This window comes from Capsicum annuum, chromosome 8 (assembly GCF_002878395.1).
Source record: "Capsicum annuum cultivar UCD-10X-F1 chromosome 8, UCD10Xv1.1, whole genome shotgun sequence".
Lineage (NCBI taxonomy): Eukaryota > Viridiplantae > Streptophyta > Magnoliopsida > Solanales > Solanaceae > Capsicum > Capsicum annuum.
The window spans coordinates 148049376-148060922 of record NC_061118.1 but is presented as its reverse complement, the minus strand read 5'-3'; the positions used below and the strand labels follow the sequence as shown (position 1 = coordinate 148060922).

Genomic DNA, 11547 nt, shown 5'->3' with positions numbered 1-11547 from the left:
TATAATTTAGAAAATCAATTTTTAAATAGTTAACTTAAATTTTAAATTAAAAATCATTAAATAAACAACTCCACCCCCACCCCCTACATTATTTTCTTCAAGTACCCCACCCCAACCCCCAACATCATCTTCTCCAAGTACCCCCACCCCACCACCACTACCCCAAGATTACTTTCTCTAAATACCCTACCCTTTGCTGCAACACCCCCCTCCTCCTACCACTACCCACAAATTAATGCTGCAGCAACGCAATCCTCCACCTCAATCATCTTCTCTAATGCCTCATTTCGAAAATTGTTTTCTTCAGAACTATTTCAGATGTTTTCATTGACGATGATCATAAGTGAATGCAATAGCAAAATTATTATGGTGGCGCCACTTTTCTCTTTTACTTTGTTCAAAATACAGTAAATTTGAACAACCCATTACTGCAACAACAACATACCCATAAATGGGGTATGTGACAGGTGTCTACAACATCATCCTTCAATAATAAATTTGGGTCAGGAAATTCATTACGGTTTTTCATTGAATTTTTTAGCTTTGAAAATTGAGGCGTCAGAGAAATTAAAATTTTTTGTAATGGGTGTTGCCCATCTCTGCCTTGCCAATGAATTCACCATTAATGACCAAGAAAAAACATTTCAATGTTGAAATATCTACCAAAAAATAATAATGAACAAAATGGTCAAAAAAAGAAGGAAAAGTTACAGAAAATAACATATTTAAGACTATAATTACAATAAATAACAACACTTTTGTAAAATTACAGTTTATAGCAAGAGTATCATTATTTTACTCATTAACTAGACAAGTGCATGTTTTACTCTCACTACTTTACATTTTCCTATTTTCACTCCACTATTTCACTTCCCCCAAATATAGCCATATCTTTTACCCCATTTTTTCATCATTTTATTTTATTTTTTTTTTTTTTTTCTTTTTCTTTTTTTTTGTTTTCTTTTTTTCCCCTTTTTCATATTTGAAGATAATTTTCTCCATGGTCTTCAATATTTCAATATAAAACATCATTATTGTCTTTCATTATCTTACATCTCTACCTTTTTTTTCTTATTTGTAGTTTTTTTCATCTTATCTTTTTATTTTGATTTTTTTTTTTTTTTTTTTTTTTTTTAAAAATTTTATTTTTATACTTTTATTTCTTTTTATTCCTTTTTTTTTCTTTTTTCACTTCTCTTTTTTTTTTTTTTTTTTTTTTTTTTTTTTTTTTTTTTTTTTTTTTCATTTTTTACTCTTTTATCTCTAACTTTTATTTTGAAAAGACAAATATGTATATCACATACACATTCAAAAAACATACAAAATACATATTCATACAGATCTGGATATGTATTTCAGTACAAAACATACATATGTATTTACGAAATACATATTCATATTAAACAGTAACAAGCATAATTGTACTATATATCTTCATATGTATTTACAAAATACAAAGGTGACTCATATAAAATAAGAATATACATATGAATCAGGTATGTATTTTATAAATACATATGCAGAGCTATATGTATTTTATACGGTGTTGAATTTGTCTTTGAACTGTACATACTATGTCATTTTAGAGGATAGCATATGCACTTATTTGTTTTCTTTTATTAATTAAGATATGTATCATGCGTTTTTTTATTACCTATATGTATATGTATATAATTGTTATTTTTGTTATAGATATTTTGTGTCCTATATATTTATATATACATGTGAGTCAGATATGTATTTCTGTATACATATGATGATATATATGTATGTATTTTACCGTAAATACATATGCAGATCTGTTTGACTATTTATTTTGTATATTTTTTGAATATGTATACATGATATGGATATTTATCTTTTAAAAATAAAAGATAGAGATAGAAGAGGAAAAAAATAAAAAATAAAAAAAACAGAAAAAAAATTCAAAAAAAAAGAAGTGAAAAAGGAAAAAAAAAAATAGAAATTAGAAATAGAAGTGTAAAAACAAAAGCAAAATTTTTTTTAAAAAAAGGAAGAAGAAGAAAACAAAAAAAAATGAGAAAAGAAAGAATATTTTTTTAAAAAAATGAAAAAAGGATAAAAAAGAGAAGTAGAAGAGAGAAAATAAAGTGAAAAGAGAAAGAAATTAAAATTAAAAAAAAAAGATTAAAAAAATGAAAAAATTAACAAGAAAAAAATAGTTAGAGATATAAGAGAATGATATTTTGAAAATTTGAAGATCATAGAAATAATAATCTTCATATTTGAGTTTGATTTGGAAAAGGAATCTACCAATTTAAATAAGAGTAATTTATGAAAATTTAATTAGATGAGATAATTATTCTTTATTTAACTCAACTAATTTGGGTAAAACAAGGGCAGTAAATCTTGTTGTATATGTATTTGTATAGCAACAGTTTACTTAAATCCAAATACAATTTGTTATTTTTCGTAATTATGAAACTATTGCTATCAAAGTTACAATTAATGATCTATAGTTGCTAATTCTGAAATTTTTCCAAAAAAGAATGAGGTTTCGGAGAAATTTCTGTAAAGGGTGTTGTTCATCTCTTCCTTGCCATTGAATTCACCATTGATGACCAAGAAAAAATTTATATCTACCCAAAAATAGTAATGAACAAAATGGTACAAAATGGTCAAAAAAAGAATGAGGTTTCGAAGAAATTGAAATTTTCTGTGAAGGGTGTTGCTCATCTCTTCCTTGCCATTGAATTCACCACTGATGAGCAAGAAAAAAACTTTCAATGTTAAAATATCTACCCAAAAATAGTAATGAACAAAATGGTCAAAAAAATTTAAGAAGAGGCATAGTTTTTATTTTTTTTTCCGGATAAATAAGGAGTTTTACGCGCTCATGGCGAGTGTGTAACACTCGCCATGCCATGTCAACGAAAAGTGTCAAATAACACAGTTGATGGCTGATTTAGGTGCCTAGAAATTAGAATGAACACCGTCCACTTGAGGTGCCTAAGTGAAAGTTCGTGTCAAGTTTAGGGGGTCATCTATGGGTTTGGCCTAAATTTTATGAAACAATCAAAACAAACATGGTTTTCTTAATAACTATACCACACCATACCATGGCAATCCATTATCCAAACAAAGGATAAATGACAATCACAACTCATTTATTTATATAGACAATAGAAAATATCGTTTCTTATTGCTTGACCCTTATACTAAAAATTGGTGTTTTAATTTACTTGTCTAATTTATGAAATCAAGAGAATTGTATTATGTTTTTTTTTCCTACCCTTAGTATTAAATAACTACATAATATAGTTGTATAGACAAATTTAAAGTTTCAAAGTATCATTAATAAGGTTAATTCAGTAAAATACATTTTAAAATAATTTTTTCTTAAGGACTGTGTCATGTAAACAAAAGTCAAGTAATATGAAACGGATGTAGCAAGATATTGGTGAAACACAAATATATACACACTTAAGGGGCTTGATTGGGAACAAGTTATTCTGAAATTAACTATCCCAAAATAAGTTGTATCAGCTTGTATTAGTGATAATTTAGTCCATTACTATGGTATAAATGGTGGGATAAATAATTTCGGGACTAACTAATACTTCTAACTAAATGCAGGATAAAATAATCATAAATTTTATTGCTGAATTATTATAATTATACTTCATATCAAACGACTCTTTAATACATATATATTGAAATAACGCTATTAAAAAATAAAATTAGATTTTGTGCCAAATTTATAAAAAAATTATTTTAATTATAATGTTAATAAAGTTAAATAAATGCTATAAATACCTAGATTAAAAAATATATTATATACATATAATAGGTATTAAATAAATATATGATTGGTATTAAATAAATATATGTTTGAAATTATAAGGGCAAAATGGACAATGCATAGAATAATGGGTGAGTATGATTATTTTTCAGTGTTGAGGTGACAATTTGATTTTTAAAACAAAGTTGAGGGGTAAAAACGATTTTCACCCATATATCGAGGTGCATTTATTGAGATAAAATTATTGAATTGAAAAGCTAAAATGATCAAATTTATGCTTGTTCAATTAAATTTTCATTTTATATACCAGATGCCGCTAGAAGCAAAAAAAAATCTCATTCTTATCTTAGATTTTAATGAGTTTACACAATAAAGAAATTTTAAGTCCTAATAGAAGATTAAGAGGGAAATGATGAAACATTTATCCATGGAAAAAGAATGTGAAGTCCAACCCACAATTTCCATTAATTGCAAAAACAAATATGAAATATTTTACTAACAGTTAAGATATAAATATAATTTGATTAAAAGTGTATCAAATTCAAACGATTTATCATATCAGATAGATAACTTAATAGTGTAATATTTAAGCATTTTTTGAAGTTTTTTATTGGAAAGATCACAAATACATATTTTAAATATTAAAATTAGATGTATTTGGTCAAATATCAAGATAACCAACATGAAATTTGTTGAGGATGTCATTTAAAATTGTGTTCAAATTAAAAATTGATATTAATTTCAAATACTTTCTTCATACTTTGTTCTGTTAACATTTAATTTTTCTTTGCTTTGCAATATAATATTAGTACATGGACACGGCATTACACGTATATTCCATATCAGTTATACACTTTTATGCAAGTGGTATATTTTGTATATAATATAATATTATATGGGACCAAATGTATAGGTATATTTGCAAAGATAATTGCACGGATATAATTAAAAATATGTTTATATAAATATACCATTCGACTATAAATGTATGAAACAAAACAATTAAAATAATTTAGCATGACCTCAAGTCAGTATGAATGATTTGGACGCGTGAAACGGAGAAACTAGTGTGGAGGTATGAGAAGTTGACTATGAATGATTGCAAGAGAGGTAAATTTAGGCCAAAAGAGTATTAAGAAGAGATGCTTAGACAAGAATCGACATGCCTCCAACTTAATAAGGACAGGGCCTTAAATAAATACTATGGAGGACACCAATTAAGGTGATGTTTAGTTAGGTAGTTGAGGGTAGAGAGATGTCTTATTGTGTTATGATTTTTGTCCTAATTTTTTTTTAATCAAATTTGACTTTTTATTTTTTTAGAAGGAAAATCAAAGAATTATCATAATTATTTTTACTTTACTTGAAGGAAAATATGATTTTCTTTCATATCTGGTTAACTTCTTTCAGAAAAATCCTCTACTCTCCCTATACACAATTGTCATCGATTTAATTTGTTATCCTGGATCTTTGATGAAGCTACACAATAATGTAATTTTAATTTGTAATCAAAAGATAAGAGGTAGGTTGGATAATTATTTTCGAAGAGTACATCAAGAATTTGTTAAAAGGAAGTCCCATTTTTCAATTTTTATTATCCAAATTCTTTAATGTCCATCCTTGAACATTTCCACTAGTCATTTAACAGAAGTTACAATATCATTATCAAAAAACATAACTCAAAATATATTATATGAGATTGCTACTTGTTTTATAATTTAAGGTCTCGAGTCCAGACATTTTTAAATATATACATTAGATTACGACGTTTTAGCAACTCAAGATGAAGACATTTAAATACAAATAAAAAGTCCAATAAGCCAAAGTTTATTAAGAATAATAAATTTGAAATAATTTCATAAATCTTCCCTCAAGTTTATCTTCCTAACATCAACCCCTCTTGTGGTTTACAATATTAAGTTTTCTTTTGTATCTTGAATTATTTGTAATATTCATTTTAACATATTTACCATTAAAATAAAAATTCTCAAATATAGTTTATGCACCGCTGATGTAGCGGCACCATCCCTGAACACACAAGCATGACTAATTTACCCTTTTATAATAGTATACCATACTCTTTTAATTGATTGGGTAACTAATTTACTAAATATGTTTTTAAACAAATTCATTTATTTAACGTAAAATAATCTAATCCCCTTTGAATTAATTGTCGCCATTAAGTTCTTGTCACACCAATCCTTTTCAAGTTTATGAACCACCAAACGGCAACCCAAAACATACTTTTCTTTAATTGAGAGGAATCTTTTGCAATGTGAGACTTTTAGTTATTCATTTTCTTAAGCATTAATAAATTCATAAATAATTTGCAATGTAATGTTGGGACAATATATCAGAGTGGGTATGTTGTTGGTGCTCCAGGCAAAACAAGTTAAATTTGGTTTCAAAATTGATACTCCACTATTTCGCTTTTTAAGGTCAACCTGTATGAACTTTAATCAACATTTTAAAATATATTTTTTCACCATTTTAATATAAAAATGATTGCAATGCATATTATTTTTCGTATAATTTTTCGATAATCTAAATATTAAATTATACAGTTTAAAATGTCAGTCAAAGTTTATGTAGGTTGATCTCAGAAAGCGAATTGAGGGAGTATAAGTTTATAGGATTTGTGTTTCTTAAAACATTAACCAACCGCAATAAATAAAGCTAAAAGAAGATACAGTTGAACAATTGTAGATGAATTCTTGGTGATTCATAAAACTGGTCGCTTGCGTTTGATTTTATTTATTTATTTTAATTCGAAAACGATTGATATGATAATTTGATCGGTTCTATGCCCACATAGTTTTTGAAAGGGAGTTAGTTTTTTTAAAAATATAAAAGAATTTTCCAAAGAAGATATTCATTGGCTTACTTAATCTAAAAGGGACTGTAGTATATATTACTATTATAAAAGGATAAACTAGTCAACCTGTAATCACTTCACGTTACTACTCCTGTGACAAATTTTTTCCACGTTTTTTAACATTTTATTTTTTTAATTATTTTTTAATATTTATGACTATTCATCAACTAATAGGAGTAATTTGATAAAATCACAATATCAATTATTATTTTTTTAATAAATATGTTTAATCAAAATGTAATAAGTAAATTCAGGCAGAGAGAGTACTAATAATAATTGAATAGAATTAAAGGAGTTAAGCGTAATTATCATGGTTAATGTTACCAAGAGGAGGTCTACCGTCTTATATATGAAAATGAAATTATCCAAGTTAATTTAATGTGAAAATGCACCTAAACTTTAAGGCCACCATGTAGAAAATTAGTTTTAATAAGATGGTTCGATAGTGTGTGATAGAAGCCGTCCCTATGCAATTAATAGATATCAAAATATAGTTGACAATACACACATCATATTAATTACTATGTACCAATTTATGCAGTATTTTCCTTTTTAATTTGTCTCAAAAGAAGTAATTTTTTTATAATTAGAAAGAATCTAATTCCAAAACTTTCTTCAATCTTATTGGCATAATTTATAATCAAAGAAATATAAACGAATTTTAAAAGTTTACCATTTTTATTAAATCTTTGCCAAAAACAGTGTTACATTAATTTATTTACGATGACCAAAGAGGATAAGAATAACAAGCAAGCAACTAAAGAACTTTCTCTTTTCATCAATCTTAATTTATTCATCGACCCGTTTTTGAGCTGACGTGATCCAGATTAATATTTATTCAACCATTATTAGTATATATTGTAGAAGCGAAACAGGTAGAAAGCACAACAAATTCAACGCTTCAACACTCAAATATTCACAACTTTCATAATTTCGCTGGAAAATATTCATAACTTTCTTTCTCCAGATTCCTAGCATGAAACAAGAGTCGCCATCTCTGCGTCACTCATCAAAGAGAATTTCATCTTTTGCTAAACCCGTTGTGTACTTCCTCTGTATCCTATTCGCCTATTCGCTCGGTTACCTATCTAGCTCTACGCGCAACAATAGCAAGACACCTGACCATAAAAACACCGTGGTCGCCCATGTAAACACTGTAATTAGCAGTGTAATAGAATCAGGCGACCACAATAATTTTGGAGCGGTATGTGGTGAGGCAGTTATGTCACAACACATCCGCCACAAAATTATGGAGCGTGTCTTCAAAGGAACATCTCCATGGGAGAATTTTCCTCCGTCACATGTGGACAATCTTCTACGAAAAAAATGGGTCAAAGGATGGGGATCAAACGGGGCAGTATTCGAGAACCTGATCCTGAGGATCCGACCCAAGACCATAATTGAAGTAGGCACGTTCCTAGGTGCATCTGCTCTTCACATGTTTGAACTGACCCGTAGACTTGGTCTTGATGACACTCAGATTGTCTGCATAGACGATTTTCGAGGGTGGGCGGGTTTTTCAGATCATCTGCATATGAAAGACATGAAGATGGTGAACGGGGACGTTATGTTGATGTATCAATTCATGCAGAACGTGGTGCAGGCGAACGCTACGAAGTCCGTAGTGTACATGCCCTTCTCTAGCGGATCAGCGCTGGAGAAACTGTGTGAGTGGGGTGTGTTTGGTGAGTTGATCGAGGTTGATGCTGGACATGATTTTCACTCAGCTTGGTCCGATATAAACCGGTCTTTTAAGTTGTTGAAGCCCGGTTCAAAAGGTGGAGTTATATTTGGACATGACTATTTCACCGCTGCTGATAACAGAGGAGTTAGACGGGCTGTCAATTTGTTCGCTCGCGTTCATAATCTCACTGTCCAAGTCGATGGCCAGCATTGGTTTTTCTATATTCCCAATCGATTGTCATCACACTGATATCTAGATGGATAAACTATATATTGCAAATCAAAGTAATTAAATTAAACCTGTATAGTTATGAGAGAAATTTATTTTGAAGCTAATTGAGATGTGTATGTATTATATTGCTTTGTGGAGGTTGTCTTTGGCTGTTTATGTCCTCTTGCATTTTGAGATCTTTGTCATTCTTTAAGCGTTGGCAATTTTAACTCTTTACGTTGGTTTTATTTGAGTGATTAAAGCTCCACAGGTAGTCAACATTTTAAAAACTTTAGACATTAGAGAATGGATATATATATGTGTGTGTTTTATACTGTATATAAATATTTGGTCTTCTGTAAAACTATATATACAAGACTAATCTAAATTATGTAAAGCACAAAACATCTTATCTTTGTCGAGCGGAGCGAGAATTTTTAATAGAGGCTTCAAAATATTTGAAAAAATAAGGGAATTTAGCATATACTATTATGCACATAAAAGATATTTTCAACATTGAATATACATTGTAATTTTCGATCATAAGGAGATTCGAATGAATTCCTCGGCTCCCACCACCAATTTTTGGCCTTTTTACCTTCTAAATATTTTTGGTTCTTGTATTTTGCTATTCCCTATTTGAAGTCTTTCACACACAACTGCCGAAACTTAAAAATTCACAGATAACTGAGCGTTTAGTTTCTTCGTCTGACTTTGTTTTATTTTGATTGTCACTGTCGTTTCAGTTTTTGGCGTGTATCATGAAATTATGCTCTCATAATCCAGTAATCAACTGGTACATATGTTTTCCTCCTTCATAAATATATGATGATGTCAACAATTGTTTTGCATGTTACTACAACCTTTTGGTCCTCGCTTTGTGTTCTTTGGAGTGCATTTTGATGGAATGCGTTATGACTTTGGTAAAATAAATTTTGAGCTACGCGCTTCAGGAGAATGTTTTTTAAAATTCTTGTCTTTTAACGATGGGATTGCTCCATATAAATATGGGCAAGGCGTCTAGATTTTGCTAGTATCAATTGGACAGAAACGTCCTACAGTCGTACATTTTATCCAAATTCTTGTTCATGATATTTTTCTTGGAATAATGATGTTACTTCTTAAGGTCCACAATACAAGCACTCGGCTTCTGCTGCTAGTAGCGAAGAAATGATATAATCCTTTGGTTTCCTGTGTTCAATTTGTTGTCACCTGTCGTTGTAGCTGTTTCATGAGCACTGAAGCTGGACATTTTGTTCACGTTTTCAGGGAAAGCAATATCACAAGTTCATTTGTTTACGGTTTTCAGAGAGAGAGAGAGTTACATCATGACAGTCAAAGTTGCAGTGTGTCGCACCCTCTCAAGCAAAGCAAATGCAACTACTAATCAGGCACTGGTTTCTTGAAGACCAAAGAACAAAAAAAACTGCACGCAAATGCAACTACTAATTAGGCACTGGTTTCTTGAAGACCAAAGAACAAAAAAAACTGCACCTAGTGATAAACTTGACTGGTACTTTAAGACGACCGCGGTCCGATCTGACAAAGCTGGCTCAACGTATGCTCTAGCTCCAAGATTTTGCTCTTATTGCTAGCTCTTTTTTACGCCTGGCACTGAAGAAGAAAGATCAGATGCGCCTTATCCACTATTTGCGATGTGAATAGAGGTTAGGTACAACGGAAGGAACATATAGAAGAAAGATCAGATGCGCCTTATCCACTATTTGCGATGTGAATAGAGGTTAGGTACAACGGAAGGAACATATAGTCTATTGTGCCAGTGAAAGCGCAACAAAAGTTTGAGCAAAACCACCAGTTACTATAATGGAAAACAAACAATCAGAGACCCAAAGTAATGACAAGACTATACATACAGCTACTACTATATAAGTCGACCCAAAACAACCTAGCTAGATCTACTTTTTTCTACTACATATAATGGGAAGGTAAAATAAAGGACCAGTAACAAGGAAATTTGACAAATTGCTTTGCCAACTCGTCCTTCCCGTTGAAAAAATAAGGGAAGCTTTCACGAGCCGGGAGCAAATTACACCACAAACTTGTTATTCAAAGACTTATATAACACCGTCATCATCGGAACATCGTTTAGGGCAGATCGAGCCTTAGAAGACGCCTCAAATCACTTGTGGCTTCATGGTTATCCTCGTCACTTTTCTTCTTGAAGAAAGCTGGCAGAGGCAAAGAGCTCGGTGGCGGGGAGGAGAAGAAAGCCGAACCAGCATATAAATCAGCAATTGTTACGTGCTTCGGCACCATATCCGGCTCTGGACCAAGCCGATCTGTAGTTGACAAGACTAAATCTTCAACAACTTCACTACTCACAAAATTGTTATTGGTTAACACTTCACCGCGCTTGAGAATCTTCACCTCCCCCATCACCAGGTGGAGATTTTTATTTTTACCAGGAGAGCAAGTCGAAAAGTTAGACGATGATCCACTCTTTTGTGGACTTCGCTTCCCTCGATTCTTCTTAGGGTAGTTGGGGTTTGGTGGAGGGTTAGAACTGGAATTTCGTCTAGATCTCACAGGTTGTACATACATCTGACGATAACTTCCAACATCATGTGGTTGAAGAACAGCAACACCTGCCATCGGAAAAGTTGCAAAAGACGTCTGGGAGAAACAAATCAAAATCAAATTTGTGAGAAAAAAACTTGTGTTGTTTGCTATAAGATATATACGAACAAACAGATCCAAGTCTCTGGAATAAATAAATAGCATAGAGGAAGAAGGGAAGAGAAAAGGTTTGGAGCAATCTCAACAAGAGAAGGGGCTTATAAAGAAATCAAAGGCGGTTTGGGGGACACAAACCTAAATGGGATAATGACGTGGCTATAGTGGAGAGGTTGGTTTTGGGGTACATTATTTCTCTATTGAATTTTTAAATCCACAACTATTTGGGAATAACTATTTTTTAATGTACATGATAATTAAAAAAGAATAGGAGGTAGTAGTATTTTTTTTTTATTAAAAAGAAAAGTGAGAAAAAATAAT

The 11547-nt window shown here is 30.7% G+C and overlaps 2 protein-coding genes across 2 annotated transcripts; one reads left to right on the top strand and one right to left on the bottom strand.

Annotated features, from left to right (window-relative positions):
• The first annotated feature begins 7446 nt into the window (after positions 1 to 7446).
• On the top strand, positions 7447 to 8796 carry LOC107856807. Its single transcript, XM_016701776.2, has one exon. The coding sequence runs from the start codon at positions 7615 to 7617 to the stop codon at positions 8569 to 8571; it is 957 nt and encodes a 318-aa protein (XP_016557262.2). The 5' UTR covers positions 7447 to 7614; the 3' UTR covers positions 8572 to 8796.
• A 1534-nt stretch (positions 8797 to 10330) lies between these two features.
• LOC107856823 lies at positions 10331 to 11341 on the bottom strand. Its single transcript, XM_016701795.2, has one exon. It carries the CDS (start codon positions 11272 to 11274, stop codon positions 10639 to 10641), a length of 636 nt encoding a protein of 211 aa, XP_016557281.2. The 5' UTR covers positions 11275 to 11341; the 3' UTR covers positions 10331 to 10638.
• Positions 11342 to 11547: the final 206 nt, after the last annotated feature.